This window comes from Entelurus aequoreus, linkage group LG12, assembly GCF_033978785.1.
Source record: "Entelurus aequoreus isolate RoL-2023_Sb linkage group LG12, RoL_Eaeq_v1.1, whole genome shotgun sequence".
NCBI lineage: Eukaryota > Metazoa > Chordata > Actinopteri > Syngnathiformes > Syngnathidae > Entelurus > Entelurus aequoreus.
The window spans coordinates 50751081-50767604 of record NC_084742.1 but is presented as its reverse complement, the minus strand read 5'-3'; the positions used below and the strand labels follow the sequence as shown (position 1 = coordinate 50767604).

At 42.7% G+C, this 16524-nt stretch overlaps 1 protein-coding gene across 1 annotated transcript in view; it reads right to left on the bottom strand.

Moving 5' to 3' along the window:
- The window catches only part of zanl (zonadhesin, like), a 167512-nt gene that overhangs the window by 23081 nt on the left and 127907 nt on the right, over window positions 1-16524 (bottom strand). Inside the window, exons 90-94 of the mRNA XM_062064427.1 lie at window positions 11721-11929; window positions 6562-6706; window positions 2659-2906; window positions 2459-2588; window positions 2194-2395 (exon numbers count right to left, since the gene is read on the bottom strand). Coding sequence (XP_061920411.1) covers window positions 2194-2395; window positions 2459-2588; window positions 2659-2906; window positions 6562-6706; window positions 11721-11929 — 934 coding nt within the window. The remainder of the gene's footprint in view (window positions 1-2193; window positions 2396-2458; window positions 2589-2658; window positions 2907-6561; window positions 6707-11720; window positions 11930-16524) is intronic.

Sequence of the window (16524 nt, the reverse complement as noted above, 5' to 3'; positions counted from 1 at the left end):
AAAAATCCAGTTTTCCCAATTTCCCAGGAAGTTCCCATTGGAATGAATGGGACATTTTCCAAGTTGCACAATTCCCACATTGTTCAACCTATTCAAACCATTCCAACATCAACACATTCAATTCATCCTGGAAATTCAAACAACAATTTTTCCACATTCAACAAATTTCCAGGAATTGCAGTTTTTTTCTAACTTTATTTCCAACATTTTTAAGTGCGATGACTCCTTTCACATTTTTCAACCCATTTCAACCGTTCCACTGTCAAAACATTCCTCTTAGTCAGGACAAAAAACAAGCTGGTTTAAGAACTTAAAAAATTCCCGGTTTTCCCAAAATTCCATAATACCATTTTTCAATTAAAAAACTGTTACTACTTCAACATTTCTTGACCGATTTAAACTATTCCAACACCAACCAATTCAGCTCATTCAGGACATTTGTGCTCTTAATCATTTTCAATAAAATCCAGCTTTTCCCAAATTCCCAGGAAGTTCCCATTGAAATGAAGGGGACATTTTCCAAGTTGCACAATTCCCACATTGTTCAACCTATTCAAACCATTCCAACATCAACACATTCAATTCATCCTGGAAATTCAAACAACAATTTTTCCACATTCAAAAAATTTCCAGGAATTGCAGTTTTTTTCTAACTTTATTTCCAACATTTTTAAGTGCGATGACTCCTTTCACATTTTTCAACCCATTTCAACCGTTCCACTGTCAAAACATTCCTCTTAGTCAGGACAAAAAACAAGCTGGTTTAAGAACTTAAAAAATTCCCGGTTTTCCCAAAATTCCATAATACCATTTTTCAATTAAAAAACTGTTACTACTTCAACATTTCTTGACCGATTTAAACTATTCCAACACCAACCAATTCAGCTCATTCAGGACATTTGTGCTCTTAATCATTTTCAATAAAATCCAGCTTTTCCCAAATTCCCAGGAAGTTCCCATTGAAATGAAGGGGACATTTTCCAAGTTGCACAATTCCCACATTGTTCAACCTATTCAAACCATTCCAACATCAACACATTCAATTCATCCTGGAAATTCAAACAACAATTTTTCCACATTCAAAAAATTTCCAGGAATTGCAGTTTTTTTCTAACTTTATTTCCAACATTTTTAAGTGTGATGACTCCTTTCACATTTTTCAACCCATTTCAACCGTTCCACTGTCAAAACATTCCTCTTAGTCAGGACAAAAAACAAGCTGGTTTAAGAACTTAAAAAATTCCCGGTTTTCCCAAAATTCCATAATACCATTTTTCAATTAAAAAACTGTTACTACTTCAACATTTCTTGACCGATTTAAACGATTCCAACACCAACCAATTCAGCTCATTCAGGACATTCGTGCTCTTAATCATTTTCAAAAAAATCCTGCTTTTCCCAAATTCCCAGGAAGTTCCCATTGAAATGAATGGGACATTTTCCAAGTTGCACAATTCCCACATTGTTCAACCTATTCAAACCATTCCAACATCAACACATTCAATTCATTCTGGAAATTCAAACAACAATTTTTCCACATTCAACAAATTTCCAGGATCTGATGTTTTTTTCTAACCTTATTTCCAACCTTTTTAAGTGCGATGACTCCTTTCACATTTTTCAACCCATTTCAACCGTTCCACTGTCAAAACATTCCTCTTAGTCAGGACAAAAAAACAAGTTGGTTTAAGAACTTTAAAAATTCCTGGTTTTCCCGAAATTCCGTAATACCATTTTTTAACGAAAAAAAATGTTACGACTTCAACATTCCTTGACCGATTTAAACAATTCCAACACCAACCAATTCAGCTGATTCATGCTCCTAATCATTTTTTTTTTAAATCCAGCTTTTACCAAAATCCCCAAATTTCCAGGAAGTTCCCATTGAAATAAATGGGAATTTTTTCCATGTTGCACAAGTCCCAAATTTTTCAACCTATTCAAACCATTCCAACATCAACACATTCCACTCATCCTGGACATTCAAACTAACACTTTCCCCAAGTTCCAAATAAAATTCCGGTTTTCCTGGAAACTCACACTCTTCAACATTCAAACTATTCTTACATTCATACTAAATTCTGTCAGCATTTCAGTTCAAGTTCAGCATTGGAGCATTCACACGCAATTCCTTCAGGAATTGCCTCATCTAGTTATTTACATTTTTCACATTGCACGAAAGTTGAGCTGTACCTGTAAATGTGTGCGCTGCTTGGAGGTTCATCACTTCCGGGACCGTCAAACAGTCTGTCGGTAACGCGCCAGCTTTCTCCAAACACATTCAGGTTCCCGACTAGCGTCCCGTCCGGCTTCATGTATTCATTTCTGGCGTTGTCATCGTAGTTTCCGCACAGCCCTCTCACAGCGTTCTGATAGGTGCTTGGTAGAATGATCTCTGACAGATGGGGAGAAATGTCACAATCCACGATGTCAGTTGTTGACGTTTTCTGTGGTTTACCTCCACGACTTTTCCCGTCGAAGCGCACCGTGAGTCCAAAGTCGGCGGCTAACTGCACCTGTCTGGAGTTCATCGTGATGGTTAACCCGTGAACCGGGCTGAGAGGTGGCGAAACGCTCTCCCCATTCACCTAAACAACATCGAGCATGTTACATGTCGATGTTTTGGCCGTGAAAAAAGAACCCAAGACAAATACACACCAGGACTGCCTTCTTCTGCAGGAACCGGATGTTGACGCCGTAAACATCCACATACATCTGGTCCAGGAAGGACACCCTCTTGTTCCCACCGCGTCGGACGTTCTTACCCCGTATCGTCAGCGGCACGAGCGAGCCCTGCAGGCCGTGATCCCGAGTCAGGATGTAAGTGTACGGGCCCTGGAAGTGATGCGAAAAACCATCGAAAGTTCGGTAGTGAGGGTCCCCTGACACGCTGCACTTGTCGAACTCTGCAAAGACAAGGGTTTGTGGTGTCAACAACGTTATCGTCCTGAAATGAGTCCCTTCGTGGAAGATGTATTTCCTTGAACTATTGATATTGTGGGGGGTTGATGCTGTCTGCTGAAAATGATGGAAAGCGGCACTTTGCATAGCAACGGACGCAGTCGTCAAAGTTGGGATTACCAAAAAAAAAAAAGAAGCTATTCGACACTCTACTGCCATCTGCCCCCCCCACCCCCCACCCCCCGCCGTGCACACATATGTCACGTTTCATGTGTCAGGTAAACTGTGACGAATGTTGCCATATGTATCCCCATGCATTGTAGAGCGGCCGACCAGAAACTTTTTTTTTGTCCTGTCATCAAATCATATTGTTGGTGTACAAAACCCAAAACCAGTGAAAATGGCACGTTGTGTAATTCGTAAATAAAAACAGAATACAATGATTTGCAAATCCTTTACAATCTATATTCAATTGAATAGACTGCAAAGACAAGATATTTAATGTTCGAACTGAGAAACTAAATTTTTTTTTTTTGCAAATAATAATTAACTTAGAATTGAATGGCAGCAACACATTGCAAAAAAGTTGGCACAGGGGCATTTTTACCACTGTGTTACATGGCCTTTGGGAACGTTTGGGAACTGAGGAGATTATTTCCCATTCTTGCTTGATGTACAGCTTAAGTTGTTCAACAGTCTTCGTTGTGGTATTTTAGGCTTCATAATGCGCCACACATTTTCAACGGGAGACAGGTCTGGACTACAGGCAGGCCAGTCTAGTACCCGCACGCTTTTACTATGAAGCCACGCTGTTGTAACACGTGGCTTGGCATTGTCTTGCTGAAATAAGCAGGGGCGTCCATGATAACGTTGCTTGGATGGCAACATATGTTGCTCCAAAACCTGTTTGTACCTTTCAGCATTAATGGTGCCTTTACAGATGTGTAAGTTACCCATGCCTTGGGCACTAATACACCCCCACGGGTACAAGCGGCCGAAATTAGTTTCCTCCGCCGGGTGGCGGGGCTCTCCCTTAGAGATAGGGTGAGAAGCTCTGCCATCCGGGGGGAGCTCAAAGTAAAGCCGCTGCTCCTCCACATCGAGAGGAGCCAGATGAGGTGGTTCGGGCATCTGGTCAGGATGCCACCCGAACGCCTCCCTAGGGAGGTGTTTAGGGCATGTCCGACCGGTAGGAGGCCACGGGGAAGACCCAGGACACGTTGGGAAGACTATGTCTCCCGGCTGGCCTGGGAACGCCTCGGGATCCCCCGGGAGGAGCTGGATGAAGTGGCTGGGGAGAGGGAAGTCTGGGCTTCCCTGCTTAGGCTGCTGCCCCCGCGACCCGACCTCGGATAAGCGGAAGAAGATGGATGGATGGATGGACCATCACAGATGCTGGCTTTTGATCTTTGCGCCTATAACAATACGGATGGTTTTTTTTTTCTTCTTTGTTCCGGAAGACATGACGTCCACAGTTTAAAAAACAATTTGAAATGTGGACTCATCAGACCACAGAACACTTTTCTACTTTGCATCAGTCCATCTTAGATGAGCTCGGGCCCAGCAAAGCTGGCAGCGTTTCTGGGTGTTGTTGATAAATGGCTTTCGCTTTGCATAGTAGAGTTTTAACTTGCACTAACAGATGTAGCGACGAACTGTAGTTACCGACAGTGGTTTTCTGAAGTGTTCCTGAGCCCATGTGGTGATATCCTTTACACACTGATGTCGATTTTTGATGCAGTACCGCCTGAGGGATCCAAGGTCCGTAATATCATCGCTTATGCGCAGTGATTTCTCCAAATTCTCTGAACCTTTTGATGATATTACGGACCGTAGATGGTGAAATCCCTAAATTCCTTGCAATGACTTGTTGAGAAATGTTGTTCTTAAACTGTTGGACAATTTGGCATTTGTTCACAAAGTGGTGACCCTCGCCCCATCCTTGTTTGTGAATGACTGAGCATTTCATGGAAGCAGTTTTTTTACCCAATCATGGCACCCACCTGTTCCCAATTAGCCTGTTTGCTTGTGGTTTGTTCCAAATCCATGTTTGATGAGCACTCCTCAACTTTCTCAGTCTTTTTTGCCACTTGTGCCAGCTTTTTTGAAACATGTTGCAGGGATCAAATTCCAAATGAGCTAATATTTGCAAAAAATAAAGTTTCTCAGTTCGAACGTTAAGTATCTCGTCTTTGCAGTCTATTCAATTGAATATAAAGGTTGAAAAGGATTTGCAAATCATTGTATTAATGTTACGGCGCACGCGCAATCTGTTTCTCCCTCCTCGGCAGGAGCACCTAGAGGCTCCGCTGTGAGCTCCACAGGACACGCCCCCGCGCTTGCCGCGCAGACCGCGCCCACGCGTCGCCATAGCCGGAGACAATCTGCAATCAGCACACCTGGACCTGATGAGAGGGAGCTGAATAAAGGACCAGTGGACCCAAGGATCCGGGCGGGAACTTAGTTTCTCAATGGTGTACCGTAAGCCTACTCTAGCTTGATGCACTGTTTTCCCTCTGCGTTTTCTCTCCGTGCCTGACTTCCTTGTTTGTCCTTCCTCAGTGCCCTCCCGAGTTTTGCCCTTGGTGATTCTTCCGTTGATTTCCCCTGTGGCCTTTGGACTGCCTTCCTCGATCCTTGACCCTCGCCCGGACACGGACCTTGTCACTCCTCTCCTGCCCTGGACCACCTGCCTGCCCTACGGACTGCCTCGTTCCTTCGCTCTCAACACTTGGTAACACACACTTCAGCTAACTACACACATAGCCTCACACACACACACTCTTGGGTTTTGACACTCTCCATTTCCTTAGTTTAGTTTATTAGTTAGTATTGTTTATCATTATATATATTGACTATATATATAATAAATGATTGAACATTACTGCCCCCTGGTGTCTGAGCCGTCATTTCCCTCTGTTAAACCATAACAATTATGTTTTTATTTAGGAATGAAAAAATCTTCTCCGCCTTCAATCGTCTCCATCTTTCAAAGGCATCCCCGATACAAATCCTTGTTATGTTCCTGGCTTTGTCATGATTAAGTTGAGAATTGTAACAAGGCCTTTTACATTTACCGTGTTTAGTAATTTTACCAGTGGCAGTAGCCAGACGAAGATGGCGGTGCGTAACTGGCAACCTGGATATGACACACTCACAGACTTTCTAATTGGTCAAACGGTGGAGGGCGGGGCATCAAAATGAAAACAATAACATTTCGGGGCTGTAAATCTAATTTTGAAATGAGCATATCCCGGCTGAACTACAGTCATCAGTTATAGAGGTATTTGAAAATAACATGATTTAATAATGCCTTTTGACATATCAGGGCCATGTAATGATGACTTGACATTAAATTATTACATATGGCTTCTTTAAAGACCACTGAAAGTCAGTGCTTGTAGGGTAAAAATGTCTTTGTTTTTGGTCCGAGAAGTATATTATTTACAGTCCTCCCTGTTCTCTTGAGCTTTGAGTAGTAACGTTAGCAACAACAAGAGGTGTTCATGCTGATCTACCAATATTACAGACCACTAAAAGTAGGTGGTAGTAGATTGAAAGTGCCGAAACCAGAGGACTCTTCCAGCATGAGAATACCAACTTTACAGCAATGATACCATATGACATCACGCAGTATCATCATACACCCTCGCAACTCACTGGCAGGCTTGCAGTAGACGTCTCCAAGTTTGTCCAGGGCGCACACCGAGTTGGAATCGCAGCTGTGGATCCTGCAGGTGATCTGGCCTCCCAGGTCACACACGCACTTCTCAACACATCTGTCCGTCAGCCACGAGTCTCCCACCTGCAAAAGACATGTTCCACATTGTATTAATAATGACATTTTGCACGCATGGCCGTAACTAGGTCACGCTATTTTTTTTAAGTGACTTTGTGTGCTTTGTACATCACCATGCGGTAGATCATCCTCTCTCAATATACGATCTTTGGTCACAACTCCAACAACGTAACGCAATGAAGTCCACTTTTACTTTAAACATTATTCGATCAGAAACGTGTCGCCAACATAACATTAACGTTAAATCAAACAACTAATGTCAAGTCAGTCAGGTGTCTCCTTAGCGTAGGGCAGACCCGGGCAAAATATGCGGCCCGTTAAGATTTTCAATCCGGCCCGCCGGACGTTCTACATAATTTTTTTAGACCTGTAACATCAAAACTGTAGCCACCATTATGATGTGCAGTGCTGTTTTTAAATGATCGTAAGTATTTTAATGGTTGGAATCTGCGCTTTTGGGTGTTATACGAATTATTACGGTAACCTATGTCACAGCAGCTGAGACGAGGAACGAAGCAGAGTGGGCGGGGTTTGTTTTCAGAGCAGCCAGCCCCAAACACGTGCGTCAGGAACAGATGCGGAAGCACATTTTTACAACACATTTCTGCATAAAAGTGATAATATATCATATTAAAGTTAAAGTACCACTGATAGTCACACGCACTAGGTGTGGTGAAATTACTCTCTGCATTTGACCCATCCCCTTGTTCCACCTCCTGGGAGGTGAGGGGAGCAGTGAGCAGCAGCGGTCACCACACTCGTGAATCATTTTGGTGATTTAACCCCCAATTCCAACCCTTGATGCTGAGTGCCAAGCAGGGAGGTAATGGGTCCCGTTTTTATAGTCTTTGATATGACTCGGCTGGGATTTGAACTCACGACCTATCGATCTCAGGGCGGACACTCTAACCACAAGGCCACTGAGCAGGTTGTTGTATATTGTAGGTGTTTATTACCCTTTGCATTCATATTTACAGTACACATCCTCAGGGCTATGTACTCTCCCCCTGGCTCTTCTCCCTGTATACAAACTGCTGCACCTCCAGTCACCAATCCGTAAAACTGCTCAAGTTTGCGGATGACACCACCCTCATCGGGCTCATCTCGAATGGCGATGAGTCCGCCTACAGGAGAGAGGTGGACCGGCTGGCGTCCTGGTGCAGCCTCAACAGCCTGGAGCTGAACGCCCAGAAAACAGTGGAGATGATCATGGACTTCAGGAAAGTCACAGCCCCACCATCCCCCCTCACCCTGATTGACTCTCCCACCCCCGTCCCCATTGTGGATTCCTTCCGTTTCTTGGGCACCACCATCACCCAGGACCTCAAGTGGGAGCCGACCATCAGCTCCCTCATCAAGAAGGCCCAACAGAGGATGTACTTCCTGCGGCAGCTGAGGAAACTTAAGGTGCTGACCAAGATGCTGGTGCAGTTTTACTCAGCCATCATAGAGTCCATCCTGACCTCCTCCATCACAGTGTGGTTCCCCGGCGCCACAGTCCAGGATAAGAATAGACTGCAGCGCATCGTACATGCTGCTGAGAAGGTGATTGGCTGCAAGCTCCCATCCCTCCATGACTTGTTCTCCTCCAGGACCAGGAGGCGTGTGGGTCGGATCACAGCTGACTCTTCTCACCCTGGACACAAACTATTCTCCCCTCTCCCCTCAGGCAGGAGACTACGCTCCATCCAGACCCACACCTCCTGCCACCTGAACAGTTTTTTCCCCTCGGCCATCAGGCAAATGAACAATAACTCCTAACAGTAGCTCCTTGAATTCCTTGAATTCCTTCTAAGTCTATCTGATAGCTCAGTTACAGCTCTTTTTATTACCAAATATGTGTTATATGTGTTTTATGTCGCACGATTGCACCAAGAAAAATTCCTAGTTTGTGAACCCGTTCTCAAACAATGGCAATAAAACTATTCTGATTCCGATTCTGATTTTGCGGTTTGTTACATTTGTGTTGTGTTTTGCTTGATTGTAAAAGACGTCTATGGATGAGCTGGTCTGAGAAGTAAAAGAGGAGCGACGTTCATATGTTGTCAATATTCAGTGTTTTATTGTTCATAGTTAATATTGTAAATCCCGCTTTCTTTATTTTTGAATGTACATTTTGGGTCTCCCATTCAGTAAAAAAAAATTAAAATTCAGTTTTTTTGAAGTGGTCTATCATAACTCTTTTAGAATTATTTTAGATGTTGTGACTTTTGGTATTAGTGTTCCTGGAAAAAAAGGGACCCAAACACACGTACTGTACAGCAGATTTTAACAGCTAAATTTGTATATATCATTTATACACACATACACATTGGCCCCCCCCAGACACATTTTTTCTCTCAATGTGGCTCCCGAGTCAAAATATCTGCCCAGCTCTGGCGTAGGGCTTTGCGATCAGTTGGGGGCCCACTCATTAATTTACATTAATATGTAAATTATTGAATGACAAGGCGCTTCATATGAAATTTGTACCCCTAACGTATCACTGATTAGAATATGAGGAGAGATTTTCGTCCTCTGCTTCTTCGTGGCGGGCGTCATTAGTACTTGCCATGTGAAGCAGAAGGTTTTGAGTTTGAATCCCGGTCCTGGCGAAACTTTTGGTATGTTACAATTGTTTAATACGCTCAACTTCAGCATATAGATTAAAAAAAGCGTACTGTTAGAAAATCATGCTGATTGTCTGAGATGTTAGATAATATAACACGTTATAGTTCTGTCTCAATGAAAGCTTTTGTTATTCTGGGAATTCACTCTGTTGCTCGAGGTAATATTATTCATATGATGCTGGGATAAACATGAATCAGCCTTTCAAAGCTCCTTTTGCACCACCAATTGTTGACCTCTGTATTTGTCAAATCCTAATTACTGCCCTGTTTACATGCATTATTTGGTTACTCTAAATTGTTTTATCATTTTTAATAATGTATTAAAAATACAAAACCCAAAACCAGTGAAGTTGGCACGTTGTGTGAATCATAAATAATAACAGAATACAATGATTTGCAAATTCTTTTCAACTTATATTCAATTGAATAGACTGCAAAGACAAGATACTTAACGTTCGAACTGGAAAACATTGTTATTTTTTGCAAATATTAGCTCATTTGGAATTTGAGGCCTGCAACGTGTTGCAAAAAAGCTGGCACAAGTGGCAAAAAAAGACTGAGAAAGTTGAGGAATGCTCGTCAAACCCTTATTTGGAACATCCCACAGGTGAACAGGCTAATTGGGAACAGGTGGGTGCCATCATTGGGTATGAAAGCAGCTTCCATGAAATGCTCAGTCATTCACAAACAAGAATGGGGCGAGGGTCACCACTTTGTCAACAAATGCGTGAGCAAATTGTCGAACAGTTTAAGATCAACATTTCTCAACGAGCTATTGCAAGGAATTTAGGGATTTCACCATCTACGGTCCGTAATATCATCAAAAGGTTCAGAGAATACGGAGAAATCACTGCACGTAAGCGGCAAGGCCGTGACCTTCGATCCCTCAGGCGGTACTGCATCAAAAAGCAACATCACTGTGTAAAGGATATCACCACATGAGCTTAGGAACACTTTGGAAAACCACTGTCAGTTACTACAGGAGCGACATCTGTAAGTGCAAGTTAAAACTCTACTATGCAAAGCGAAAGCCATTTATCAACAACACCCAGAAACGCTTCGCTTGGCCCGAGCTCATCTAAAATGGACTGATGCAAAGTGGAAAAGTGTTCTGTGGTCTGACGAGTCCACATTTCAAATTTTTTTGGCAAACTGTGGATGTTGTGTCCTCCGTAGCAAAGAGGAAATGAACCATCAGGACTGTTATAGGCACAAAGTTAAAAGCCAGCATCTGTGATGGTATGGGGGTGTATTAGTGCCCAAGACATGGGTAACTTACACATCTGTGAAGGCACCATTAATACTGAAAGGTACATACAGGTTTTGGAGCAACATATGTTGCCATCAAAGCAACATCTTTTTCATGGACGCCCCTGCTTATTTCAGAAAGACAATGCCAAGCCACGTGTTACAACAGCATGGCTTCATCGTAAAAGAGTGCGGTACTAGACTGGCCTGCCTGTAATCCAGACCTGTCTCCCATTGAAAATGTGTGGCACATTATGAAGTGTAAAGTACGACAAAGGAGACCCCGGACTGTTGAACAACTTAAGCTGTACATCAAGCAAGAATGGGAAAATTCCACCTGAAAAGCTTAAAAAATTGGTCTCCTCAGTTCCCAAACGTTTACTCTGTGTTGTTAAAAAGAAAGGCCATGTAACACAGTGGTAAAAATGCCAACTATTTTGCAATGTGCTGCTGCCAATAAATTCTAAGTTAATGATTATTTGCAAAAAAAAATTACGTTTCTCAGTTCGAACATTAAATATCTAGTCTTTGCAGTCTATTCAATTGAATATATGTTGAAAAGGTTTTGCAAATCATTGTATTCTGTTTTTATTTACCATTTACACAAAGTGCCAACTTCACCAGTTTGGGGTTTTGTGTATTTTTCTTTTAGTGAAAGTTTTTTATTGTTTTGTAAATTATTAATTAATCATCAAACACATGCACACATAATCAAATATCATATAAAGGATATTTAAGTTAAAGTTAAAGTACCAATGATTGTCACACACACACGAGGTGTGGCGAAATTATTCTCTGCATTTGACCCATCACCCTTGACACCCCCCTGGGAGGTGAGGGGAGCAGTGAGCAGCAGCGGTGGCCGCGCCCGGGAATCATTTTTGGTGATTTAACCCCCAATTCCAACCCTTGATGCTGAGTGTTTAGCAGGGAGGTAATGGGTCCCATTTTTATAGTCTTTGGTATGACTCGGTTTAAACTCACAACGTACTGATTTCAGGGCGGATTTAAAATACATATTGTTAAATATAATACAGTCATAATGTTAAGGAGGAAATCATTTGACCATATACAAGTAACGTTGTGTATAACAACATACTTTAAATATTATTATAAAATAAATGTAAAAGAAAAAATATTGACAACTTGTTTTTAAAACTCACATCATGGTACTCTCCATCTGAATCCAGGCAGCCGCATTTGTTGAGCGGCACACATTTGCCGTCGCTGAGGACAAAGCCGGCATCGCACTGGCAGCCTTCCACGCAGGCGCTGGGTGGCAGATGGCAAACAATCGGGAAAAGATCGGAGCAGGTCGGAGGGCAGGGAGCGGTACATTGGGAGTAGTGGCTGTGAAGAGGGCAAGGCAAGGCTGCAAAACAAGATCAGAAATAGTAAAATGTAGAAAATAGAAATGCTTCGTTTTGAAAGCGGAGCAGCGTATCGTGCACAGTTGTGACTGTTCTACTATGAGCTACAGCAATTCTGGTCGTCTGTCACGGCTTATGTTGCGTTTTGTTAGTGTTGTGACTGTTCTTCTATGAGCTACAGCAATTCTGGTCGTCTGTCACGGCTTATGTTGCGTTTTGTTAGTGTTGTGACTGTTCTACTATGAGCTACAGCAATTCTGGTCGTCTGTCACGGCTTATGTTGCGTTTTGTTAGTGTTGTGAATGTTCTACTATGAGCTACAGCAATTCTGGTCGTCTGTCACGGCTTATGTTGCGTTTTGTTAGTGTTCTCCGGTGTTTAGTGTTTTAGTTCCTGTCCTGTGCTTTTATTTTTGCGGTTTTGTTGGTGTTTTCCCGTGGCTGCTCCACTTCTGTCCCCGGAGCATTTCCCCTCACCTGTTTTCAATGAAGACTATTTAAATTGATTCATTTTCTTACCTTTGTTGTCGGGACATTGATGATGCTATTATCTGTTCCCTGGACTACAGAGGAGCCTTTTGATGCTAAGCCTAATACGCACTACTTTGTGGACGCCGTCTGCTCCACATTTCCCGTGAGTGTTTTGCTGGGTTTCAGCAGTTTTGTTTTGTTTTCTTCATAGTCTGTCCGGGCAGAGCACTTCTCATTGCTTTCGCTTTTTGTTCACTTATCAATAAATACCCCTTTTTTTTTTTAATCTCACACTGCTACCTTGTTCATCTGCATCCTCAAAATCACAACATTGTTTATCATCGCTTGACGTCGTCTTTATAGCTATAAAGTTAGCAGTAATGCCAAACATTTACCTCTGTGACTTTTCCCGTCGAAGCGCACAAAAATATTTTCGGAGGCATACAAACATATATCATGCATGTTTGTAAGCAGCGATATATAGATCAATATGGCAAACAACTCCAATGGTGAACCTCACGATAGATAGACAATATACAATACATGTGGGCTCTGTACCGAGGATGTCGTTGTGGCTTGTACAGCCCTTTGAGACACTTGTGATTTAGGGCTATATAAATAAACATTGATTGATTGATTGATTGATTGATTGATGTGTATCATCGTATCACGGACTACCCTGAGATTCCCAGCTCTATTATTCCAGCATCACAAACCACTCTTGCCAGCTAAAAAGCTACACATTGTATAACAAAATACATTCCAATGCAAAGCAGTATATTATGCACAGTTGTCACTATTCCAGCATGAATCGCAACAATTCTTGTCAACTTGCTGTGAAAAAAACAACAACAACAACATAAAAAAATTGACTTTCTTGGTGCAAAGCAGCATATCATGCGCAGTTGTGGATATTCCAGTGTCATCATTATTTATGGCAAATTACACAAACAGTTAGTCTCAACACAAATTCATAGACTGTTCCAGCATCAGTCAACAATCCCCACAAAAACATGATTTTTTAGAAGAAAAATACACTTAAAACTCATAAGGATCATGGGCTGGGCTCAGGGTGGAGGACAGAGTAAAACAACTTGCACTGAGCCTAGTCTATAAAATCCGCTACACCTCCCTGATACCGAAGTACATGTCAAACTACTTCCATAACGTAAATGACCGCCATAACCACAACACCAGGGGGAGCTCCACAAACCATGTTAAACCCAGATTCCGATCTAACAAAGGTCTTAACTCATTCTCCTTCTATGCCACATCAATATGGAATGCACTCCCAACAGGTGTAAAAGAAAGTGCATCTCTATCCTCCTTCAAAACCGCACTAAAAGAACACCTCCAGGCAACTACAACCCTAGACTAACACCCTCCCCGCTCCACATCCCCGGATTGTAAATAATCAAATGTATATACTTGTTCTTATGCTTTCTGAACTCACTATGTTCACTGCTCGCTGTACATATCCTACCAAGTCAGACCTACATTGTTTCAATGTCCATTTCTCAGGTGATGCAATTGTTGATGACTGAAGTGCTGATCTCAACCAAACCTAACACCCCCGCACCCCACCCCCCTCCACATCACACCCCCCGGATTGTAAATAATGTAAATAACTCAATGTATATACTCTGATGATTAACTTGTGTGATGACTGTATTATGCTGATAGTATATATTTGTACCATGAATTGATTTACGTGGACCCCGACTTAAACAAGTTGAAAAACTTATTTGGGTGTTACCATTTAGTGGTCAATTGTACGGAATATGTACTGTACTCAACAATCTACTAATAACAGTTTCAATCAATCAATCAATCCACTCCCTCGCTCTCTCTGCCTCTGCCCCTCCCTCACGAATGCTGCTGCGTGCGCACACCTTCACAATTTGTTTTGTTTTTAACCCCTTCTTAGCCCTGGACGTACATTGAAAATACACGCAACCCTAACTCAAAATGCCGGACATTTGAGGTATTTAAGAAACCCCGCCCGGACAGCCCGGACAGCCCCGCAAAAGAAGACATGTCCGGGGAAAAGAGGACATATGGTCAGTCTAAATTCATAGACTATTCCAGCATCAGTCAACAATCCCCACAAAAACATGATTTTTTTAGAAGAAAAATACACTAAGAACTCATTATAAGGGCATGACAATCATGCCCCGTGTTGAGTTGGCTCACAACAGATTCTCTGTAGCTCTTTGTTTTACTCCTTAAAACAGAGAGCCAGTTCTGGTCAGATAGCGAGCATAAACATTAGCGCTAATTCAAACAAAAGAATGAGGTACAGTGACATCTATGCAGTTCCCATTATTCCACAATCAATTAAAACTAATTCAGTCCAATGTATTGCACAAATGTTAATGCTAACGCATTAACATTGAAGCCTCTTTCTTTGCGCTGTCCTCAAATCTAAACATCAAACATGGATATGATCAGCTGGACTCTCGACGCAATTGACAAAGTCTTTTCGACAAGGAAAACAGGTTTGGGGGAGCCTGGCTGCCCTGATGGAACCATTGCTGTGGGTACGTGTGAGACTCCTGGGATAAATGGAGAATCATGTGCCTCTCAGTCCTTTCCATCGAGGATGTGGAAGACATCTACCTATTTGGAACCATGATCGCGGGGCACCTGCTGATTGGGCTGGGCATTGCTCTGGTGTATCTGCAAATTCGGAAGACGATGGCAGCGACTCAAGGAGCCCAAAGGCTGTTCGTCGCAATGGAAGGATTGGGCAGGGCTGTGGGATCACAGACTGCAGCGATTTCTGATCTGAATCGCAAAATGGATCACATCATGCAGAAGTTTGATGAGAAGGAGAATTGAATTGAATTTGAGAAAAACCAGCATGGACAAATAGAGCAGGCAAGTAATTGTTTTTGACTGCTCGAAGAAAACAACATCCTAATCTACGATTTGACTCCCTCGAATGGCCTTGACGCTATCAGGAACAGGCTGTTCTGAAAAACACCCCCGAGGACACCTCAACGATGGACGCTTTTGACCTCCCTTTCTCTCAACAACACCTGGTGTCGAACTTTGAGATGGGCCCCAGTCCACAAAAACATTTCAACATCACACCCAAGACAATTGGGCATGCATGCACGCACCGCCCCTTCCCCAACCAACGCCTTCACCACCGCTTGTTTGCGCCAACTCCCCCTCCCTCTGTTGCGAGTTTATTGTGATTACATGTAACGTGTTTATGTGTGCTGTTGGAAGCATATCCATATTTAAGTGTTACTTCTTTCTAAACTCCTATAGTCATACAAAGAATAGCTAGTATTCTTCCTTCTTTTGAGTCTCATAGTAAGGTGTTGGCCTTCTAGATTGGAATGTGTCAGAGTAGAGATAACTCGGAGTAGTCTAAACAAAGAGAGTGGGGGCGAGAGACAGACGGAAGATCACGGGACTTCCGGGGGGTTTGAGCTAGACCGAGCTAGACCGGGCTAGGGAACGCTTGGGTGCTGGGTTGGTCTCAGGTTTGTCCTCTAAGCTTTGAGAATAAACTACAAAAACCAACTATTGCCTGGAGATTTAATATAAACATCAGCGTATTGCCATAAAAAGAATCTGGGAGAGACTAGCAATTTGAATTCCCCATTGGAGGAATGCTGGTCGACGCAACAATTTGGGGGCTTCGTCCGAGATGGCACGCTGTTGATTGATGACTTCTTGCAATCTTCTGGACAGACTCAATTGGCCAATTCAAGGTAAGCAGAACCTTTCTTTTTAGATAAAATCTGCGTTAGGAGTCTGTCCTGAAGTCTGTAAGTCAAACACTGTTTTTTAATCCCAGGCACAGATTGGTGATTTTGATAGATTGATTGCATTTTGGCCGAGCCTGCCATTGCATTAAAATTGTAAATAAGTGGTCAACTCAGGCCATTGTGTCTCGATTACCGTGACGGGCAGTTTCATTGACGAGTGAACTAATAGTTGGGTGTAGCTTACCCTGGGAATTTGGTCGTCCCTTAATGAGTACGGGTTGCAAGATCCCAGTGACGATAATAGGGCACTGAAACGTACGGAAAAGGCTGGAGGCCATTTGTAAAAGGTACAATAAAGACTCCCGGGTTGGAAGATCCCAGTGCGATAAGGGCACTAGAATT